Here is a 23,901-nt window from a genome sequence, read left to right as displayed (position 1 = left end):
TTGATGTTTTCTTCTCCTCTCCAAGAACATGCTGACTTGGGTTCTCAGCTTTGTTTTTCATGTCATTGATTCTGGTGAAATGGCTGCTCTTTTTAGAAGCCAGGAGAACAGAATAAACATTAACAAAAAAAGCACACTTCTCAAATGAAATAAGGTGAGAAATAAAGCCAAGGTAGTAGTTTTTTCTCCTTCCATTACAGCTGGCCTTTTATTATGGACTTTGCATTTTCTAACATTCAAAAACGTCTGTCATGATCAGGAAGTGACTAGTCAGTTAGGTGGTGAATTTCACCCTCTGCTACTGACTAATAAAGTCATATTTGAATCTATATACGAAAAAACGCACTCTAGCAATGACCCCACTGCTTTTGAGGGGTGGCAGTTTTTTTCTTTTCTTTCGGCTGCGCCATGCGGCATGCAGGATCTTAGTTCCCCGACCAGGGATCAAACCCGTGCCCCTTGCAGTGGAAGCGTGGAGTCTTAACCACTGGACCTCCAGGGAAGTCCCAAGGGGTGGCAGTTTTTAAAATTCAGCCCTCATGACTCAAGTATAAACCTTTTCTTGCTCTTCTGATTAAATTAAGATTAATTCTCCGTCAGTGGTTCTGGGGTGTCTTTCTTTGAAAAAGGTTGAATGGAATTTTAGGAGATGGACGAGCCTATAACACATGGCACTCGGGGAGAAGCTGAGGCGTGTGTGTCCAGTCATTAGACTACGGCCGGAGCCCGGGAGGCCTTCTCCCGTATGATGCTTCAGAGACAAACAGCCTTCCCCAGGCGGGAGGGCCTCACGAATATGCACTGGGGAGAGTTTGAGGAGGTGGGAAGCCTCTGTCTGGTGTAGTCCTCCGGAAGGTGCTGTCTCCAGCCCGGAGCGCCTCTCGGCTCCCTGCGACAGCTGGCTTCTCCCCGCACGCTTGGACGGCCTCCCTGCCACGCTTTCCGTGCGGCCACTTGGCCCTGCCGACACCCGCCAGCAGCATGCAGGCCAGCCCCGCATGCCCACGGGTGACCACCTACCCCTGCCTTAGCGGGATCCTTCCCTAAAGCTTTCCCTGGAAAGGACTTTCCCCTTTCAAGAGAAGGCACATCCTGTCAGGTTTAAACTGTGCTTGATATTCTGTTAACGTCATTTGGAAATTGTGATCTCGTCTTGGGCCCGTGGGTTGGCTGTCCGGATTTCCTGGGCTATCTTAATGTCCTTCTCACTCAGTGAAAAAGGAAAGTATCTACTAGAATGGCCACCGAAGTTTTTATCCGCAGAACCACAAGCAGGAGGCCTCATGGTTGGCGGGAATTGGATAGAACCAGGCAATGGCCCCTAAAGCCACTCCAGCCCTGACCCTCCGTCTCATGAGGGGAGGGGGCAGCTCTCGAGGGGTGAGAATGTGGAACGGAGACCTTTGATAGTATAGTGTGAGGAGCCCACCACCCCAAATCAGCCTCCTCGAGAAGCAAGACCACCTCCAGCAAAGATGGGAATTGTCCTAACCCGGGGTTGGTGGGGAGGGGGTGGAGGGAAAATGGTTCATGTTTTTAAAAAGGTACAGAGAAAATATATACCTAATTTGAGTGTTGAAGTGAGAGTGGACGCACATATCTCTCCTCCCGCTTCAGAGAAAAAGAGATAGTCATCACTAGCTCCTCAGGCCCGAGGACATTCTGGCTCTTAGAGCGCAGGGGACCAGGTGTGAGGAGGTCACCGGCTGCCAGCAGTCCGCAGTGTTGCACTGATTTACTCTCAAGCCCTGTCTTGAGAAACAGGCATCCTTTTCCTATTAAAAATGAAAAATTTTAAGCAAAGCTCTCTGACAGAATGCTTAATCATTCAGGTCGTTGTTTAGTATGCAGGGTCTTTAAGAAGCAGAGCTGCTGCTTTTTAAAATTCTTTCATTGTTTTGGGGGCACAGCTTCTAGGAACCGGAAGCTGAGTATCCTCTATTGACAGATACTATTGAATCATTTCAGAACTGAGGGAAAATAAGTACAGAGATTTATTAGCAGTGGGTAATTTGCGCACACCCGGTTTCTTTTCAGAAAAACGTGGGGAGGGCAGGTATCTGCCGAGGCGGCATTAGGCAGAGAGAATGTGGGTGACAAGCAGAGAGGTGGGACTCGGGGCGCGGCCACGTGCTCCACACGCTCCCATATTCATGTACACGAGGCATCCGAGTTGACTTTCCAGGGCCAGGAAGCAAAGAGCAGCCCGAATCCTGAGCAAACGCCTGTGAGATGTGTCTGCTGATGTCTCTGGTAGAGGATTTTTTTTCGCACGTCAAGTGACACAGTTGTCCGCTGTTCCTGCTCACCAAGTTGGCAGGCAGCAGGGCTGCATCTGAGACCTGTGCATCTTCTACATGCCACGAAGATAGGCGGGGAGAGGGAAGGTGGACGTCCTTCAGACCACAGCAGCTTATGTAATGCGACCAGAACAGCCGAAAGAATAGCTGGAATATAAATACATGCCATGCACTCAGGGACCCTGCCTATGAAAATACAGGTGATCGAACATAACGAGGCCATGTAATTTATTGTGCTTTTTGCTTAGTAGAATTCTTGGCTCTGAGATCCCTTTGAATGATGAGCTTTGAATATTGAAATAGGGTCCACGTGTGATTGCCATATTTGAGCTCTATGTGAAATGGACCACAGGTATAGTGTGCTTTGGAAAAGGATTTTTGGAAAGGCTTCAACTGCAAAGGCAATTTGAGCTGGCTGTGCCCAGTGTCCTACTTGTGGCAGAGTTTCTCCACAAGCTTCAGCAGATGACAGGAACGTGGGGCAGAAATCCTCCGAGGCAGTGGGGGGGGGGGTGGGGGAGGTTCGGAGCTTGGACTCAGCTTCCTGAGGTCAGTGGCCTGGGTTCCTGGCCCCTTGCCCCATGGGGAAATGCCTCTCCACCGCAGCTCCTGGGGCCTCTCTGTCACCGCCCCCAGCCCCTGCCCCACCCAGACAGTGGTCCAAGGTGGGGGGGGGGGTACTCAGATAAAGACCCCGGATGTAGGGGGCGGAACAGTTCTTCAGGTGGCACTTTGCCAATGTATGAGGTGTCCGAGATAACATTTTCTCTTGGGCCTCTAGGTGGGAGGAAATTGAGATCATCTCATGCTCCTTTGACCACGGGAGCAATCAGGTCACAGAACCTAGGCCAGATCTTAGGACGTGCTCTCACCTGCCTGTGTCAGCTGTCAGTTCAGTTGGTTCTGCAGTGGCTTTTCAGAGCCACTGTGCCCTGTGACTGAGGGGCTTGGTGTCTGCTCAGCCCTCAGGGTTACAACAGGGATAAGAGCCTCTCGAATTACTGTGATAAATAAGAGATGCACAGCGGCCGGACGCATCCGCTGGCTTACCTGTCGAACCTGATTATTTGGAAGCTTATTTCTCCAGGGTGTTAGATTTCAAATTAGAAATATGTCTTCTATCCCTCCCTCTAATTCCTTTCTCAAGCCTCAATTTGTCCATTTCCCTTTGGGGATTAACACTCAACCCCCATGCACACTGTAGGAATACATTTGCTTTGGTGAGAAAGAAAAGGGTTTTTAAAAATAAGTTGGTCAGAACTAGCATTTCTAGTTGTTTACCTACATAAATCAAAATCTGTTTTGGCACTTAGCATTTCAGGCCTATGAAACAGTATGATACAGGTGGTTTTGATTATTTTTTGTAATCAGATATATCCACTCTGATTCATAATAATATTTATCTCTTTTTTCCTCCAAATTCTAACCCAGTGGAAGAATTTCATATATTGCGCTATTGCCAGGAAGAGTAGACACTATTAAATAATTTTACCATTATCGTAAGTCTGCTATTATTAATAAATATTGAATGCTCTAATATCCATCCCTAGTTCAGAACTTGAAGGCTCTCTACCCCTATGAAGCATGTGTGAAAGGGATCGACTAGGAAAGAAAGTTATTTCTGATGAACCTCAGTTACCCTCCTTGTTTAGGTGGGTTAGTTAGGTTAGAGATGGGAAGCCTCTAGGTGAGTGCAGTGTTAATCCAGCCGACCACCACTGTCATTCGTAGTCCAGGCTGTTGGAAGTGAGCCTCGCTGAGAAGCCCCTTGAGACAGGGAAGGTTCTGGCCTCTGAGCCATTTGGGAAGGAGAGTAGGGCACCCAGGCGTGCTTCCCCCAAGGAGGGCCGCTGTCTTCCAAGTTTCACACAGTGACATGTCTATTGACAGTACTCATCCACTCATTCATCATTCATTCATTCATTCCACAAGCATCTACCAAGTACCTTGCCTGGGCCTGGCATTGTCAGCCCCTGAAAATACCTAAATGGAGGGCATGGTTCCCATCTTCCAGAACCACTCAGTCTCATAGGAGAGACAGTTATATCAACTTTAACATAAGACAGTGTGGTCTGTCCAGTGATCACCATACCCACAGGGTGATATGGGACACTGAGGACCCGAGGCCTAACTTTTTTACAGGGGAGTGGTCGGGAGAAGAAACGGAAGGCTCACAGCAGCCTTCCTGGAGGAGGTGGCATCGGAGCTGGGTTCAGAAGCTAGATTTGGAGTTAGGCTAGTGTTTGAGTCCTGGTTTTGCCACCTGCTGGCTGTATGACTTCGGGTAAGATACTCACTTTAAATCTCAATTTTGTCATCTAAACAATGCAGGTAACAGTGTTACCTGTATCAAAGACTTATGGATTAAATGAAGTAATATATGTAAAATGCAAATCAGAGTGCCTGAAACAGGCATGTGCACTAAAACTCATAATCACCACCGCTGGCATCATCACCATCACCATTTGTCACACCTTATTCACAGTGAAACAGATTATTCTTTACATAACAATTCTTTAATTAATTTAGTTGCATATAGATATCACAAAGAGAAGGAGCTTTGACATTAGTTCTGATTAGTTCATTTGTAAACCAACCAACCAACCAAAACAGTTACTCTAAAAAGCAAAATTAACCTCTCCCAAAAGTCACAAGTCCTTGTAGCAAAGGAGCCCGACAGCCTGGTAGAACATTTGTAGAATTTTTCTAGAGCAGTGTTTATTATTGTTCTTTTTAAAAATGAATTAATAACTAAATATTTTAAGCATTTCTCAGTTTTGATTTCTAATGTGTCAGTATCAATAAACATAACCCAGGTAAACAAGATCTCTTGAGGGGTCTCAATAACTTTGCAGAGTCCAAAGGGATTCTGAGACCAAGAGGATTCTGCGAACCTCTGTCCTAAATAACAAGATCTTCCCGGAACTCTTTCCCCAGATGGTTGGGCTGCAGGGAAGCAGGACAGCTCAGGCTGGCTGGCCTGTGTAGAGGACGCCTGCAGGCTTTTGACCAAATGTCAGTTAAAAACACCTGCTTCCTGTCTCTCCAGGTCAGGGACCGCAGTCTGAGCTGCACATTGGAATCACCTGGGTTGTTAACAAACAGATGCCTGACCCCACCCCTAGGGTCAGTGATTCAGTTGGTCTGGGGTATAGCTATGGCATCTTGATTTTTTTAAATCCCTAAGTGATTCTGATGTGAAGCCAAGGTTGAGAACCACTGTTGAAGGTAGTCAGCGAAGCCGACTTCGTAATGTCAGAATGTAGCAACGACCTTATTTATATACTAATAGTTGTTGCTATTAAACATCTCGGGGAAACTACATCAAATCCTTGTTATCAAAGTTAAAACTTTGATTTTTCCATAGAAAGGTTAAAAACAAAACAAGACCCAAAAAATCAATAGCCGTTTAATCATTTTGCTGTTTAGGGTTTTTTAAGTCGTCCGACACACTTCATCTAAGCAAGGTCAATTCTTAGCTGAACTTCATCAGTTCTCCTGTATCGTAAGGGTATCGATGAGTATCTTTGAACTGGGCCTCAGGTTCCTCCTTGCGTGACAGCGCTGACTCTGGAGGACTCACTGGTCCTTCCCAGAGACGCCCTCCTCTTACTCGTCCCCATGGGCGCTGTCTGTGTATCATCCACAGAAGCTGGGAACCCAGTCTGGTTCCCATCCGCCTGCTGCATTCACCTCCACCACCCCACACCACCCCCGCAAAGGATTTGAGTGTGCTTAGAAAAATCCATGTTTCCTTCGTGTTGGAATAGTCAAAACACAATATGGATGGCCAGTTTATTGCCGCAAATACTCTTAAAAATGAATAAATTATGGTGCATTTCAAAACCCCAACAAATTATTTTTATGCCCACAATCTCATCTTACCCAGAGTATAACCAACTCGATTTATTTGAGTAGTCAGCATTTATGTCTCTATATTATCACCGTTTTCAACCTCATGATACGTTGATAGCTACCACTGACAGTGTTGGAATGTTTATCTCCATATTACACTTTACAATAAGTTATAAATTAAGAATAAATGTTGCCAGTGGATATAAATATCACCAGTTTTAAATTTGAAATACCCAACACTCCTACTGAGTTCTGAAACCATTCCTCCAAGAGCAAATGTTGGAAAGAGGTGGGGAGAGAGCCCCTGTTTCAGGAGGTGGCCTCCGATTGCCAGGACCTCTAGAAGGTCAGTGTGGAGAGGACTCTGTCATTTGACTCATCTGACTTCTGAATAGAAGCTCTTTGGCCAGTGAATGTGCTCCATCTGCTGCCTCCCCCAGCCTCTCGGGAGAGCAGATTTTACAGAAGAGTGAGGCGGGTGCATCTTCTGAGCCCCAGGTCTCTTTGCTGTAACCTGTCCTCCACGAGCCTAGTATTAGCCTTAGTGATAGAATCCGCTTATACAGAGGGCAAATTGTGCTTTTTCTACAGTTTTTAAGTCATGTCCTAGAATATGGTTCCAGATCCCTCAAAGGCCAGGGAATGAAACAGGCAGTTCCTGGGTTTGTCTTGAGGATGGCTTCCATCTACACCAAATCCTACCCCAGGAGGCAACCGTGGTTCCTCCCTCTGCCCCCCAGGTAGTTTCTAGGTTCAGGCCCAGGCAGGGGTGCTTTGTCACCTGCCTTTGTAGTACTTCATGTATGCCGCGTCTCAGCCGCATGTCACAGCTGTGTGTCTAGCTGTACCCCTCCTGCCCCGACACTCAGCCTGCACTAGACTCAGCTCCAGGAGGCAGCACTTTGCACAGCACGTGCTCTATCATGCCTAAAAGATTAGCTAAAGCAAAGGACAGAAACTAAGGTGCCAGGCCCTAGCGACTGTGTGGACAGTATGGACCATAAAACTCAGAAACATCTTGGGGAAGCGGGGTGTGTACGTCTTGAACCCGTGTCTGTGTGTGAGGGGGGCGGCTGGGTGTGCGGGTGGTTGGCTGTTGGGTCTGTACTTTCACCTCTGATGCCGTCTTCCCGAAACCCTCCCACAGGCTCCGTCCACGCCACGTCAGTAGCAGCCTCCAGAGTGGAGCAGGCGCTGTCGGAAGTGGCCTCATCTCTGCAGAGCAGCACCCCCAAGCAGGGCCCGCTACACCCCTGGATGACGCTGGCGCAGATCTGGCTCCACGCAGGTACCGCCCTTCCCCCCACCCCACCCCCGCCTGCCGCTGTGCCAGAGAGGAGCTTGCAGCCTGGGCTGCAGGGTTTTTGCTGTAGCAGGGGGCAGAGACCTACGCCTGGACTCTCTTTGTGGGGGACAGCAGAGCGTGGTGTCCCAGACCTGGCAGTCTGGCAGCCCTGCAGCCTTAGAGTGGAACCTTGGCTCTGCCGCCTCCTAGCTGTACTGGCTGCACCTCCCAGCCTCAGTTTCCTCATCCATCTCCTAGGGTTGATGAACACAGTGCCTGGGACACCCTGGCGGTGAAGTCTTAGAGACCCTGGGAGAGGGGTCGGGTGTCCTGATGACACAGATGTCTTTACCTAAGCGGGGCGGGGCATGGGCAGCGTTTTTGATGTCCGAGCTCTCCTCTCTGACGGTGCTGCTGGTCATCCTCAGAGAGCGAGGCAGGTACCAGCAGCTGGCGAACTGGAAACTAGCCCAGAAAGCAGGTATGACTCCCCTCCTCCAGTCTCGCATGGCTGCTTCTGCATGGCTAGGAGGTCCCCGCAATAAATCCAGCTTGCAGACATTTTAGCAGTGAGAATCCCACTATACAGAGAAAATGGCGGCTGTTGATTTGCTTACATATTTATAATTCCATAGGAAAGATAACTTCTGTTTCTCAAGTTTTATCCCTTGATCTGCAAGGCCTTCCCAGGCTTGCCTCTCAGGGTGCGCTTCGATGAAAGCCCAGACTTGGCTGGGGAAGCACTTATTATCCACCACTGTCCGTCTGTTTACTCCTTTTTTTGCCAAGGGTAATTGTATGATATTCAACCTTGTTTGGAACCTTCGCGTAAGAAAACACGATTGGATTTACCTGGCTTTGGCATGTCCCAGAGCCAAGCTCAGCCAGCCTCTTCTGTGTTGGCATCTTTAATTGAGCCATAACAACGACCATAAATTAACAAATTATGTTCTTCTAAGCAGAAGTACAAAAGAGGGATGATTCATGAATGCTCTGATTGTTCTTCCTATGCAGATGCTTGCCAGCATTCGGCCTCTTACTGGGTCTAGACGGGCTGGCTTGAGGGCCCGGGAGCAGCAGTCATGCCTTCCTCTGCAGGTTTCTTGCAGAAATGCCCGGTCCCCAGTCTAGGACCTGGCACCTGTTCTGTACAGTTTCCCTCGTGAGCAGTGACAGCAAAGAATAGAAAGAGAAAGGGTTCACTTTAGGGTCCACTCCAGGTGAGACTGGCCGAACCTGCAGGGCTAGTAGAGAGGCAGAGCTGTCCCTCAAAATGGGCATGAAGTCAAGTCTTTGAAGGGCCAGTGTCTGCAAAACCAGAAGGGCTGAAGGTGATCCTTCCACGCTAGAACCAGCTGCCTTGACCTCTCAGGCATTTTCTCTTGCTTGTGTCTTGGAAAAGCTAATGACCTGGATGAGGGTCACTGAGTTCCAGGGCAGCTTCATCCGATGGGTCGCTGCCCCTCGCTCAGTTATCCAGGCTTTGTTCCCCTTGGCGTAACCCACCATGACCCTTGGGAAGAACATTTGTAGCTGCTTATTAGAGCGTTGAAGAGCTTGGCAGCTGAAATTCTGTTTGGAGTGATCCTTGAAGTTTTATTAATCATGTGACATCCATTTCTCGTGACCATAGCCTATAGGACAGAATAAAGCTCTCATTGCTATTAACGGGTGTGGCTTTTAACATTCTACGAGTTGGTGGAATTGAATTCTGGAAAGCAAATGTCATAGGCAGAGTATAAATCATGCTTATATGGTATGAATGAGTGCAGTAAAGTAGAATCTTTATAGGACTGGTGCCATATTGACTCTTTCAAAGCACTGACTTTGAGTCGAGATCAGAATTGTGTTATATGTTCAACATGGTCTTTGAAGAGGTAAATTCAGAAGGAATTCATAAAACAAGCTTCTACTGAACTGTAAGGTTTTACCATATGTGGTTTGAGCTTTACTGCTCTGGGAGGTAAAATAAAAGTGACCCACATTTTTTGACAACTTATGGAAACCAGGTAACATCTGCGTCTGTCATCAGCTCTAGCAATACTGCCAGGTTCTGTAAGTGGTGCAAGCTTTAGAAGAAACTAGATCAAGGCCTAACACCCAAGGCCATGGTGTTTCTGTGGCGTTTGTGAGTCTCTTCTCTCCTGGTTTTTTTTTTTCTGGTGGGCTGAGTGTAGTGGGAGCTTGTGGTGGGGGCCCATGGTGGAGATGGCCCCAGATCTGAGGCTGGCAGGTAAGGCCACTCTGAGACCACCTAAGATTTCCAGCCTATTATGTGAGCAGGTTCCCTGGGCCACTTGTGTGTCCATTTGAATAGCAAAGAGATCATGAGTAGGACACCTGAGCCTCCGGCTGCTCTGTGAGGGAAGAGCCACAGGCCCAGCAGGGAACACAGACCCAGGAAGGCCAGGGATGCTTGACCTCCCTTCCAGTGTGGTGGGACCTGTGTCCTGGGCGCCCCTTCCCTCTGTGCCTCTTCCTCCTCCTTGGACGCTCTGACCTCAGAGTCTCAGGCTCCTCACAGGACACCTGGTGGCCAGCTGGCATGGGTTGTACATGTTTTGTTGCTTGGTTTGTTTGGACCTATATGACAATTTTATTTAAATTATTTTTGGAAAAATAATACGTGCACATGGTACACAGTTAAAAAGGCGCAAAAGGTATGGAATGAGAGGCTTCCTTCATCCCGAGCATCAGTTACCCTCCCCCACGGCAACCACTGTTAGCTGTGTGTGCACCTGCCGGGGGGCTGGAGATTGTTGCCTGTCGGCACATCAGAGGGTGAATCCATTGTGTGAATTTACTGTAATTTAACCAGCATTCCACTGATCAACATTTAGATTATTTCTCGTATTTTGCTGTCACAGACAATGCGTCAGTAAGTAGCCTTGTGCTATGTAAGATGGTGCTGTGTAAGGTAACCTCCTGCAAGTAACATTGGTGGGTCAAAGGGTGCATGCTCTTGAATTTTGGTCAATGTTGTCACTTGCCTTCCACAGAATTGTGCCAGTTTGCATTCCAGTCAACAAGATGCGAATGCCCATTTCCTCACATCCTTTATAGCGCAGCGAATTATCACACTTCTAGATCTTTGCCGATCTGATAAGTGAAAATGGTACCACAATTGTCTGTTCATGGCTTCTGCCCATTTATCTTCTTAGATACTGAGCTTTTCTTTTTGACTTGTAAGCATTTATTATGTGTCAAAGAAATTTGCCTTGCAGCGTACGTGCTATAAGTATTTCCCCCCGTTTTAATTTCGTTTGTGTTTTGGGGTTTTGTTGGGTTTTTTTTGCCAAATATGTTTTGTTTGTTTGTTTGTCTTACATTTATCAGTCTTTTCTTTGTAGCATCTGGGCATCACATGATACTTAGGAAGCAACTACCCATTTTTATGGGCTTTTCCTGAAAGTTCCAAGTATCTTCCAGTGCCATTTGTATATACACGATCTTATAAAGAAGGTCAAAAGCGTTCTTTGCCTCTGTTATGCAGACAGGAAAGCCAGGCCAGACAGAAGCCAGCACCTTCTGGGACAAGAGTCAGGAAAGCTGAATTAGAGCATTTGATGTTGGCTGCACCTCGAGACATGTCTCCCCAGCAATCATACATCTTTCTCTTTAGAATGCACACCTTATCATTGGCCATTGGAAATTCGTACATTCACAGTCATTCAGAGTTGCACCAGGGCCTTTCCCAAGCCAAGCAGCTTCCTGGTGCCCATCCCTCAATTTCCACTTTGGGATGGCAGCTAAAAATGACTTTGAGGTAGGTAGATAATTTCTGCCTGTTACTTACTAATAATTATAGCTTTCACTTTGGCACCTCTCACCATCGAAACCAACGGCTATTCTTAGATGTGCAAGATCAGATTTTCTGATTTCTCCTGGGATTGTAAAGCTGTGATACTCTCACTAATTCCTTGGCCCTGGCTGGCCTGTCCCATTTGCCCTTCGCCCTGCCCGGTTCCTCCCAGCCGCCAGGAGGGTTGAAGGGTAATCCTGTGGCATGGCCACCATGACAAGATGAAGACAGCTCCCCGACAGGTGGCGTGAGGGTCACGGCACAGGGAGTGCCTGCGGGAGGGAACGCATGGTACCCAGGGGTCAGGCCTGCCCTGACACGGTGCCAGCCTCCCTGGGTCAGCCCCGCCAGACCTGCCCCTTCTCCTGCCCCGGGAGGGGTTTGATTCACGGTCTACAGGCTGCAGGTAGCTGATGTTTACCAAGCGCCCTGCATGTGTCAGACCTTATCTGTGTTAAGACATGAGGTGTCTTAACTTGTTTAGTCCTTGTAAGAGCCATATAAGGTGTGAATACCCTTAATCACCCCATATTACAGATGAAAAAACCAAGACACAGCTCTCACGTCACCTGCCTAAGGTTACATGACTAATAAGTGAAGAAACCAGAATTCAGACCCTGCCCAGGGCGGGCGTTCAGCCGTGGAGCATGCGTCTGTGAGCATCTGTTCATGTGCGTTGTCAGGGCGAGGCCGTGGAGCACAGTGGTTAGCAGACGGACACGGGGCTCTGCCTTCGTGGAGTTTACAGACGGAAAACCTAACAATTGCAGAAGCACGTAATTCCCCTGTGCCGAGGGCCCTGGAGGAGCAGGGCGGGCTCTGGGAGAACTGGGAACAGAGGTCTTCCCCAGCCAGGGCCGCAGGAGGCCTGAGGTTAGAGAAATGGCAGGGCCGCAGGGCGTGCAGCCTAGAGAGGGAGAATCGCGTGGCCGAGGTGAGGCCGGACCAGCCAGCGCCCCTGTGGCCAGGTCAGGATCTCTTCCTAAAAGCACTGAAAAGCTGTCGAAGGATGGCATGCAGGGGAGTGAAAGGATCCGAAAGAGGCTGTTAAAAGATTGGGCCCATGGAACATGGGGCGCGGAGCGGGAGGCAGCACAGGGGAAAGGGAAGGTCAGGAGAGTTGGTTCTTGTGATCGCGGGGAGCAGCTGCCCTGAGGATGTAGAGAGGGGGATGGATACCTGAGATGCATTTTCGAGGTAGAACGGATAGCACTTGTTGATGGATTAGACATGGGGGTGAAGGAAAAGGACGACTCCTGTGTTGGGGGCTGGAGCCAGGGAGTGACCGGCGATTCCACTTCCTGCCCTGCGCAGCCTGGGTGGTGGGAACCGATGGGTAGGGGTCCGGGGGGGAAAGAGCAGCCAGAGCCCTGCTTGGACTTGGGAGTGTCAGGTGCCTGAGGACACGCAAGTGAAGGAGTCAGACAGGAGGCTGGATATTCAAGTCGACGCTTGAGATTTGGGCTAGAAACATAAAGTTGGGAGTGGGTATTTAAAGCTAAGGGGTGTGATGAGAAGGCCTAGGAAGAGAATGTCCGCGAAGGGAACAGCCAGGACCCAGACCTGAACCCCCACAAGAAAGATTTGGGGAGGAGAGGAAAAGCCAAAGCAACAGAAAGGGAGTGGTCATCAAGGCAGGAGGAAACCCGGGAGCCAAGGGGGGTTACGAATGTGCCGGTGCAGTACCATCAAGGGCTTGGGTTCTGGACTAGTTGAAATCTGGTCCCACCGCGGTCTAGGGGTGGGACCTCCTTCCTCGGAGCCCTAGCGTCCTCCTGTGTAAGATGACGACAGTTGTGACCGTCACACAAGAGAATGCACGGGATGTTCGACGGGCAGCAGGCACTCAGTAACTATTAAAATGATGCTTTTTTCATCAGCATTGTATTTTTATTTACTTTTTAAAGTTTATACTCCATTTATGGTTATTTTACAGTATTCCGCATGTTCCCCGTGTGGTGCAGTGTATCCTTGTAGCTTATTTTATACCAAATGGTTTGTACCTCTGAGCCCCCCTCCCCCTCCCCACTGTAAAATGATGATTTTTCAGTCGACGTGCCAGGTAGGAAATGCTGCCAAGAGGTTGAATAAGGTGGAGACAAAAGCACTCGTTGGATTTGGCGTCTGGGAGTCAGTGATGTGAGAAGACAGGTGTTAGTGGAGCGGTGGGGACGGGGCCACCCCGGTGCGGGCTGCAGGGCCGGTGCGCGTGAGGATGTGGAGGAAGGAGGTGCACAGTCCTTGCAGGGAGAGCCCCTGTGAGCAGAGTGGGGACATGCGGGGTGGCTGGAGACGTGAGGGGTCACAAAGGGGGTTAAAAAGGCTGACGCGGAAGCACGTCGACTGCTCTCGGGACCCTCATCATTCAGAAGAGAAGGGGGTCTGTGAAGGCAGGAATCCCTCGAGAAGGCAGGAGAGCGGGGGGCCCAGGGCACAGACAGAGGCGCCTGCCCTCAGGTGTAGCAGAAGGTGGGCAGAGGTTGGGCACAGGGGACAGCGATGGGCTTGCCGCTTTGGCAGGGAGAAGAGGCTCCGGGTCTGCCCTGCCGGCCCCTGCTTTCTCTCTGAATGAGGAGTCAGGGTCAGCCAGAGGGGTGGGGGGCTTTGGGGAAGGAGCGAGGGGTCAGGATAACAGCTGGGCCGAGGGATAACGTGTATCGCAAACGCAGTGAGAGGATGAGGGCCTAGTCTCACCCTTGGTGCTCACCGTCCCAGCGACGAAAAGGGATCACTCTTGACAGTGGACACAGCCATTTACAAACTCGGAAGTAAACGTCGATTGTGCAGCCAAGACCCTGAGGGAGGCAGTTCACCAGATCCTCAGTGAGGACAGGACCTGGACTGTGTCCATCGTGGGGACTGCAGACCCCAGCTTGGGGTCCAGCCCGGAAGGCTCAGGGTAGGACCAATGCACGAAAATAAAACCACTGCCTCCCTTCACTTCCCGAGTCCCCCAGAAATAAAGAATAAAGAACGGTTTGGATGACAGCTGATAAGGATAGAGGCCTCCCCAGGCTTTGGTGACTTGGCCAGGTGACAGGAAACTCATCAGTTCACGTGACCACCGTCCTCTCTGGACCTCGTGCTGATTTCCATGGGAAAGAGCCAGTTCATGAAGTCGCAGGAGCCTCGCCGCTCCCAGCAGTCCCCTGCACTCAGCCTGGTGCTGCTCCGCCCTCCTCGGCAGGGGCTGTCCCAAGACCAGCTTGCTCAGGTTGTTTCCCAAGCACACGTCTCCTCTCTCTAGGGAAGCAGGGTTTGGGGTAAAGGAAATGGTTTTGAGGGATCAGCGAGTCTGCAGGCCTGGCTCCCTGCTACCTGCAAGACTGAGGAGAAGCGAATGGCCCACGCATCCTCTCCTGCATCCCTCTCTGCTGGACCAGTGGAACGGGGGATCCGGGCATCCACACAGGTACCGCCCTCCAGCCGCCTCCCACATACACGGCTCCTTTGTGTGAGTTTCACAGACGTGGCCCCTCTGGGCAGACTAAGCCCCAGGGAGCAGGCGTGGCTTAGCTGAAGGCACCTTGATGAGAAAAGCTCCTTTGCTTTCCAGGGGCAGGTGCAGCCCTGCGCCAGGTACACAGCTGGCCAGCGGGGTCCAGGCTAGTCAGCCCCGCCCCGCCCAGCGCCTTTGCCCAGCGCTCGGCCCGCACAGCTCGGAGCCCGAGGCAGGCCATGGGAGCTGCTTCTCGGCCTTGCAGCTGACATGAAGCAGGCTTGACAAGTGTCAGAAGAGGGAATGAATAGGGATGGGGTTTGAGGGAGCCCAGAGTGAGGAGTGATGGGTCTTCAACAGTTCAGGGAAGGCGCTTTGGGCAGAAGGAACAGCACAGCAGGGGTGTGGAGGTGAGACCGTGAATTGAGCACAGAGGGAGTGGAGAGGTAGCAGGGTCCTAGTTTAGAACTCGACACGAAAACATTTGGGTTACATTCACCTGCAACTGGGAACAATTGAGAGGTGGGGGTGGGGTGCATATTGCCAGCATTTTTCATAGTAACCTGGTAACAAGGAGAAGCCAAGGGATTCCAGAGAGGACATCCGGAGCTTAGTCTGAGCTTTAGAATGGGGCCGAACGTGTCCGTGACCCTGAGTAGCCCCTTACCTTTGGTTTGAGGCCGTCAGCTGCCAGAGACCAAGACAAACTCTGTCCCCATGACCTCTTCAGAGAGTGACCTTTCAGAGCCCGCCGCTCAGCAGGGGCTATGACATTGCACTGAAGCGCGTACTTGGGAGCTGACCAGCTTTAAGTTCCCAGAGCCAGCTTCCCTGTGTGTTGCTGTTCCTTCAGTACAAGCTCTTATATCTCTTAATAAGCTCAAAAGGCCCTTTGTTTTTTGTTGTTTTTTTTTTTTTCACTTGAATTTAGCCCTTGGTGAAGGGGTCCAGGAAGCCTCAATTGCTGTGGCTTCTCTGGCCTTTGACTCTTCATCGGCCGCAGAGATGGTTGCCCTCCTCTGAGCCGCAAGCAGCATCCATTAATCGACACTTCCCTTAAGCATCTACTAAGTGCTAGATCCTGTGCTAAGGGATGCAGAGGTGACACGGCTGGCGTTTGCTCATAGTTTTAGTGGGAAAAGACAATACTGATCATATTTTTGGAGGCTTTAGGGAAATAATGCTCCTCTCTTTATGTCCTGAGCTGTGAGCCAATTAAGAAAGAGACAAGGAGTGAGATGGAGATCACACTCCCCGCTTGTGCCCAAGGAGGCTGAACCGCAGAATGCGGCGTGACTTCTGGCCTCAGCCGGGCTCCCTAATGCATCACAGCTGATTGAATTCTCTCATCCCAAATTGCCAGCCTCCGCATCACAGGGGCAGAGCCCAGCATCGTGCCCGCAGGAGCAAGCCAAGAATGCAGACATCCAAGGCCCCAGGCTTCTTAGTTGGTCCTTACCATTGCCCTAGGAGAGATGCCAGCCAGCTGCAGGCTCCAACTGACAGGTGAACAGGCCCAGAGAGGTTGACAGCCTTGCCCAAGGTCACACACAAAGCCCAGCCGCAGGGACTGAACCCTGCACGTTCCCGTGACACTGGCTTACAAACAGGGTGCCCTAGGGTCCCCAGGGGTGCCTCAGAGGTCCAGAGAGGGGGTCACACCAAGATGGAGGCCAGTTGTCCACTCTTAATATCTCTTTGGAGAAAAGAGGCTCCATTGGGGGAAATGGTTTGAAAATCTTTGCAGCCCATCATGCCCTGTGTCCTTCCATTTGATCTTAAAACAGAGGGATCAGGGAGTGCCCAGGCCATGCACGCGCCTGCCCCTCTGCCTCGGGAGCGCAGGCCTCACTAGTGACATAGGCCTCCCCCTACAACTTGGACAGCACAACGAAGAAGTCCTCAGGGGGCTGGATTCTCTCTGCCACCTTCGCAGTCATGACCCAGCTCAGCCCCACGCGTCCATTTCCTCATCAGGAGGCGGGAGTGGAGGCACCAGACCTGTGGCTGAAGATTGGGGCCAAGAAGACACTCGGTCTCCTTGTGTGTGTTCACGGGGACCCACGCAGCACAGGGATCATCTACGTTGTCATGTTGGTGTTTAAGGCTCCCCCCACCGTGCACCTTGATGCTTGTTATAAAAACTCTGGAAATGTTCAGTCCCCGCTCTCCCAAGTTGGCCTTTTTTCCAGAGCAATCTAAATGGGAGAGGCCTGGGGTGTCTCACCCACCCACGGGCAGCCCTGGAACTTTGGAAACGAACATGAACTCACCCCCAAAGGGAAGCAAATCAGAAGGCAGTGTACAGTGGGAGGAACGTTCTGTACAGCTGCCCCCGCCGCCGCCGCCAGGCTCCGGAACCTGAAACTACCGGGCACACCGCGAACTCCTCTGGCGGGAGCTTGGAGAGAGTCGTGTTACTGGAAGACAGCGGGCAGCCCCGTGTCATTAGGCGGGTGTCTGTCTCCCAGGAGGGCAGGTTTTGCTGGGGCCCAGGCGGAAGGACAGACACATGCGGTCTTTGTTCCTGCAGAGGCCCTGTGTGTCGTAGGTGCTCAGTAGATACCTCATGAGCAGAGTCTTGGTGGATGTGAGGTGGGCGCAGTGCCAGCCCTGCCACGCTTAGGGCTCAGCTGTACGTGAGTGTCCGAGTTCCCAGGTCTGAGCGGCTGGGCCTCTCCCCACAGGTCCCCGGGCCAGCCCATCACCTCTGCTCCCTGTTGAGGGGGACTGATGGCCAGAAGAACAGATGGGGTGTAGGGCGGGTCGGTGCCTCCCCCAGGCTTGCTCTTGGCCTGAGGAGTCAGTCACCAGGGTGACTGTGATCACCAGGGAGTGAGGTGCTGAGGAGAGGGCCGTGCCGCAGCGTGGACACCAACCACACCCTGTCCAGAATTTCCAGTCTCGCGCCTGATGCTAGGGGTGGGGAGATAGAAGGATGGACCTCAGGACTTCCCTGGTGGCGCAGTGGTTAGGAATCCGCCTGCCAATGCAGGGGACACGGGTTCAAGCCCTGGTCCAGGAAGATCCCACATGCCACGGAGGAACTTAGCCCGTGTGCCACAACTACTGAGCCCATGTGCCCCAACTACTGAGGCTGTGCTGCAGCTACTGAAGTCTGTGCGCCTAGAGCACGTGCTCCGCAACAAGAGAAGCCCGCGCACCACAACGAAGAGTAGCCCCTGCTCGCAGCAACTAGAGAAAGTCCGTGTGCAGCAACGAAGACCCAATGCAGCCAAAAATAAATAAAATATATAAATAAAATTAAAAAAAAAAAAAGGAAGAAGGATGGACATCAGCAGAACGTGCTGTCCAGGAGCATAGCCAGGACGCCTCACAAAACACCTCTAGGGACACAGCCATCAGAGGGGTGCCCCGCTGGGCTCCCCTTCCAGCTGAGGGGGGGCGAGGTCAGAGGTGGCCTCCAGGGATGGTGGCAATGGAGCTGGGCCTCGAAGGGGGGTGGGGGGTGATCCTGTATGGGGACAGCAGTGGCTCACGTGGCAGAGCCCAGGGGTGCAGGAAGCAGTGGGAACAAGGTTAATAGGGGTGGTGGAGATGGTCGCCGAGGGCTCCGAATGCCAGGCAGAGGGGTCTGGATGTTATTTGGAGGCAGGGGAGACACTGTTCTCGGTGGAGGCCGAGAGCACAGGCTCCACGCCAGGCCTGCCTCTAACTTGCCCTGGGACCTTGGACAGATTGCTCAGCCTGTCTGTGCCACAGTTTCCTCGTCTGTATAATGGGGTAAAATAATGGTACCGAGTGGATCACTGTGCAGATAAAAGCAGGAAGGAGAGCACGTCCTTGCACAAAGCACATGTTTAATGGTTATTAGGTACTGTTGTCCTTACTGTTACCTCTCATTCATTCATTCACTCATTCAACAACCATTTCCTGAGCCCCGACTGTTCCAGGCACTCATCCAGCCCCTGGAGACACAGCAGTAAACGGCGCGAAGCTGGCGGCTTACGCTCTAGAGGGCACCCCCCCACCAGACGGGGAGGGAGACAAACAAGGTGAACCTGGCTTCAGGAGGGAAAGAAGCCAGGGAAAGGAGCTGGGTCGTGCCGGGCCAGGACAGGGTGCCGGGAGCAGCGGTTTTAAGTCGGATGGTCAGGGAAGGCTGAAGGCGGGGAGGGATGCGCAGGAGCAGAAGGCCCTGAGGAAGGAGTGCTTTTCAGCAGAGTGTTGACCCCACCAGAGCTGTCCCTGGGGGGGGTTCGTCTGGCAGTGGCTGCGCGGGACAGACGGGCTGGAGGTGAGACAGGATGGAGGGGAGGGGGCCTTGCCTCCAGGAGACAACTCAAGAGGTGCGTGGGGAGAAAAGCAAACATTTTCTGCTTCTTTTTGATTGTGTTCTGCTGTCGTTTCTATTCTCGTGTGCATTCTATTATACACAACATATCACTATACATGGAACTTGCAGATGTGGGCACAAAACCTCTTTCTCTGCCATGAGCGGAGGCCAGGGGTCAAGGCAGGAACGGGTGAGGAAGGGGCTGCCCTGGAGGTAGGGCGAGGGCTCGGTGGGCCCGGAGCACAGCGGCCACCTGAGAGAGGCTCTGGGCAGGTGTGGCTGAGGAGGAGGGAGAGGAGTCTGACATCCTTGACCACTCAGGCCCGGTGACTGGAGAGACGGTGGGGCCGTGACCACAGGGCCCTCAGCAGATGAGGTACCTGAGTGGACCTAGGGAACAGACAGGGGCACTAGGTGTGCATGATGGGCTTCTGCAGGGAGGCCAGGGCTGTAAAGCAATCAGGGGCCCTCCACGTAGACGTGGGAGACTTCAGGCCGGAGACTGGAGGAGAGCTCATTTTCCTGCTTTTTGGAAAGTGACGGCTTGGTTTTTCAAAGGGGTTTTGTCAGTGTTATACAGTTAATAGTCCCCCGGGTGTGGTGGCTCTCCCTGGTCCGTCCGGGGGGGTCTGATGGAGCAGCCGTTTTATTTGGTGCCTGTAGACGTGTCAGCCACCGCCGGCTGCCCTCGTCACACGTCCTGGCAGCAGGAGAACCGGTCCGAGGGCAGAGTCGTTGCCCTGTGAGGGGCTGCGCTCCTCTGGTTTTCCTGTCCGTGGGTTCATCCCGCCCGTCTTCTGTGGTTGTCAGAGCTGAGGGCAGGTGTCCCAGGTGGGCCCTGAGGGGTCATGGCCCAGGCGGGCCACACTCCCCTCTCACTGGTGGTGACACGTGTCCCCTCCAAGGCCGCACAGCCTTGACTCGAGTGCCTGTGTAACCGTGGGCGGGAGGGCCTGTCAGCCTCAGCGGCGTCCGCTGGGGGTGGGGGGCTGGCTGGCTCTGCGCCCTGCGTCGTCCGGCTGGGCCCCTGCCAGGCTCCCGCGGGTGGGGGGAGTAAACGTCCCAACCAGAGTCACAGCCGCGGCAGGGCCCCTGGAGGGCAGGGACCCGGGACAGCACCTGCCTGTGCTCTCCTCCTCACAGCTGAAGTCTACATCGGCATTGGGAAGCCAGCAGAAGCCACAGCCTGCACCCAGGAAGCCGCCAACCTCTTCCCGATGTCCCACAACGTCCTGTACATGCGAGGCCAGGTGGCCGAGCTCCGAGGAAACATCGATGAAGCCCGGCGGTGGTACGAGGAGGCCTTATCCATCAGCCCCACGCACGTGAAGAGCATGCAGCGTCTGGTGAGTCCGAGGGCTGCCAGGGCCTCCGCGCCCCTGGCCCGGGGGTCCCCTTGGAAGCAGCAGGCAGCTCTTAACCCTCAAACCCTGTGCTGGTTCCCAAGGCCAGATGCACTTGGCCTGCCAGGCAGTCACAGGGCGCCCTTCCTGGGGTCGTTTATACAAACAGAGCTCAGGGCAGGCGGCAGTGCGCAGCCTCAGCGACCCTGCCTGGGGGTCCAGATCAGCGTGAGGGGGGAGTTTGAGTCCGTGGTCTCCCGGCCAGCAGCCCAAGCCACCCTGTGGCTCTGGGTTTAACAAAGAAAAGACATTCTTGTGGCCCTGGGCACTGTGACTGTCATCTTGGTCTCTGAGCTGCTCATAGCAGCCACCCTGGGGGGGGAGATGTCCACACCCCAGGGAGCCTTCAGTACAAAAGTCAGAGCACTTTACACCCTGGGGGCTCCCTTGCCCTGAGGGGGCTGAGACCTCAGCATGCCTCCGAGGCCGCTGGCTGCTAGGGACGTCCTGTCGGAGGCGTGGGGCCAGCCCTCCTGCACCGAGAGGACCCAGGGAAGTCACCCCAGCCTCCACACTGTGTGTGGGTGTGATAGCTCCAGAAAAGCACTCCTCTGGGTGCCCAGGCCAGGCGCCGGGGCTGCCGCACGGCTCCCCTCCCTCCCTTGCCTGGAGTCGGCCGCCCGACCACCTTGGTTTCAGTTGGGTGGGGTCCGTTAGAACACCCTGGAGGGGTGTCGTCTGAGCAGAACACACGTGGGAGCCACCGTCTGCCGTCCTCTTCCTGCGAGAGTCTGGATGGAGACGTGGAGGTGAACTGGGTCCAGGGAGCGGGTGGAGAGCCGCTTTCTCTGGGCCTGTCTGCCAGACTTAGCTTCCGAATCTGTGTTTCATTCTTAGCGGTTGAACGTCTCTGATTTCATGAGCCACAGGAAGGGAAAGCCCTATAATGCAGCTGAGGCGTCCTTCAGGTGGACAGCCCTCCGGAGCCCAGCATGCATGATCGGGGGCGGGGGGGGGGGGGGGTGACACGGAGGAGCGGGCACTGGACAAGGCGTCCAGGGACAGAGTTCTGGCCCTGCCGTGTCACTCACTTGCTCTCTAATTTTGGGGAAAGTCCGTAAGCTCTCCGCACTCGGTTTCCTTTCTGTAAAATGAACGCATTCACCTAGATAGGCTGTGAGTTTCTGTCCAGTGCTAAGAGGATACGGTTTTGTAACTAATAAGTAAAATGTTCTCCAGAGGGTCCCAAAGGCTTTGTTCTCTCGCCACTGCTCACGGTAACATCGAAAAATGTAGACAGAGCTGAGCAGTAGCTACTCGTTTTCAGCAGAGGACCCGCGCGCCCAGCGTTAGGTACTGTGGGAAGTGTCAGATCTGAGTTCAAATTCAGCTCGGTCCCTGCTCCTGGGACACCTCGGGCTTGTCTCTTAACCTCTCTAAGAACCTTGGTGTTTCTGTGCATTGAGCTGTTCCTTATCCAGTTCATTCGTGAGAACTACATGAAATGATTTACGTAACAAGCCCAGCAGAGCTCCTGGACCTAGTAAGTGCTCATTAAATAGAAAACCAAAGGCCGTCATTCTCAGTTTTAAAAATAAATCAGATCTTGTAATAATTACAGCCATTTAATTTTTTTCAGCTTCCCTTTATGAGCATTTTGTAGCTCAATACAGCTTTATAAATAATTTTACATGTTATCCAAACATTAGTTTGTTTGATTAAAAATATTCCATGGCTTTTAATTTTTGTCTCACTATTGTAAGAGGAATTTGTAAAGAGCTTTTGAGATCTCCTTGCTTTTGCTAAAGTATCACAGAAGAGGTATAATCAACGCCCGTGTACCCAGCCTTTTTATTAAAAAGAGGCAGCGTGTTTCTACCTCAGGGCCTATGAATTATTCAGAGAAGTGTTTCTTGTTCATCCCCAAGGGGAACACATGAGACAAAAGATCAAATAGGAAAATCGCACCGGAAAAGTTTTCTGTTTCACCTTTGGAGCTTGTCAAGACACCTGATCTCCATGACAAATGCCAGACGCTTCCCTTTCTGAAAGGAGCAGCAGTGAGCCCAGCCCAGGAGAGCTGGCGAGCGAGGGCCAGGGGATGGAGGGGCCTTGCTTGTTGGATCCAGGGCAGTGACTGAACCTTCTCTGGCCTAGAGACATTAGCTGCCTTGGAGGTCTCACTGGTAAAAAATTGTAATAATAGTAAACTCCTAAGACTTCTCGATGCCTCCTGATACATTTGGAAACTATCCAGACTGCAGGCAGGTCGAGACCAACAGGCCTACAATTGTGAGTTTAGATTCTCGTGGTCGGAAATTGCCCAGTAACTGTGATCGTTGCAGCTCCCAAAGGGTGTCTTGGCCGGTTCCTTCTTGGTGACCTCGTAAGTGATGCACACTGGCCTGTGTCCTCCCAGCCCAGCCACAGCCGGTGGGATCCCCACTGCAGCCAGGTCAGGTTCCCCTCCCACCGGTGCTGCTGGGGCCCCTGGTGCCTGCAGGGGCAGCCCCTGAAACCCAGGGCCCCTAGGCCTGAAACATCACAACCCTCTCTTTCCTGCCTCCCTCCCCAGCTGTGCGGGAAAGTTGTTTCTATGGCAGGAGGGGAGGAAGGTGGCCTCTGTGTGTACTCCAGAGGCCTGGGATAGAACCCCAGTTCTGTCACTCACTAGCTTTGGGATCTTAGGCAAGTAACTCACCCTCTTTGTGCCTCAGTTTCCTCAGCTGCATAAAGAGACATAATCTTAGCCCCAGACACAAATGAAGCACAGGAACTGAAATCTCTTATTAAGTCACAGACGGTCCTGCCTCTTCCCTCACGGCAACCAGACTGGTTTGCAAGCCCCAAAGTGAAGACGAAAGATCAGCAGGGAGATCAGAGGCCATCTTTCTACGAGGTGACATCCCAGGGAAGAGTCGGGGGCTTTAGACTTTTGTGGCAGAGGAAGCGGAAACAGACATGGGTGTGTGCACCTGCCTGGCTCTCAGGGTGTGGGGGGCACAAGTGACGGGGCGGGCTTGCCGGGCTGCGGTGTGAGTCAGAGGTCAGGACTAGAAGGAGTCTGAAGAACCTGAACAGCAGGCGCACCACCCCCAGAGAACCAAACACGGGGTTCCGAGGGAAGGAACCGACGGCAGGCAGATCGCAGGTCATGGAAAAAACCCAGAGGATAGAGAGAAAGTGCGCCAACCCTGATGTTCAGAGAGGAAGGAGAGGGGCCGAGGGACAGTCAGAGGGAGCCGTTTTGAAGGAAGGAAGCCACGCTGTGCGTCACAGGTGGAGCCCAGGGGCCGACGGTGACCACGGAGAACGGTTACCAGTCGGGGCGCGAGCTTGTTCCCTGAGGAACAGTTGTTTGTTGGCATCCAGGGCAAGTGAGTGGCAGCCGCCTGGCCCCACTCATAGGAGAGGCGCTATTTCAGAGACATGCAAACACGTTAATATTGTTAAAAAGCCATAATGAGCTGGAGGCAGATGGTATTGAAGTCAATACAAGGTCAGACTTGACGACAGAAATGTAAACTAAACCCCAGTGAAAACTGACAGTTTTCCAATAGTTTCAGCCTTCACAGATGTA

General features: G+C 52.3%; 1 protein-coding gene across 4 annotated transcripts in view; it reads left to right on the top strand.

The window, feature by feature from the left end:
* TTC7B (tetratricopeptide repeat domain 7B) overlaps positions 1-23,901 on the top strand; it is a 240,891-nt gene that overhangs the window by 188,480 nt on the left and 28,510 nt on the right. For all 4 annotated transcript variants that reach the window (XM_057733137.1, XM_057733136.1, XM_057733135.1 and 1 more), the window contains 2 exons: positions 7,303-7,443; positions 20,122-20,324. In XM_057733137.1, coding sequence (XP_057589120.1) covers positions 7,303-7,443; positions 20,122-20,324 — 344 coding nt within the window. The remainder of the gene's footprint in view (positions 1-7,302; positions 7,444-20,121; positions 20,325-23,901) is intronic.

The sequence above is a fragment of the Hippopotamus amphibius genome, chromosome 4 (genome assembly GCF_030028045.1).
Source record: "Hippopotamus amphibius kiboko isolate mHipAmp2 chromosome 4, mHipAmp2.hap2, whole genome shotgun sequence".
NCBI classification, from domain to species: domain Eukaryota; kingdom Metazoa; phylum Chordata; class Mammalia; order Artiodactyla; family Hippopotamidae; genus Hippopotamus; species Hippopotamus amphibius.
Note: the sequence above shows the minus strand (reverse complement) of the source record. Positions and strands in the feature narration are given on the sequence as shown.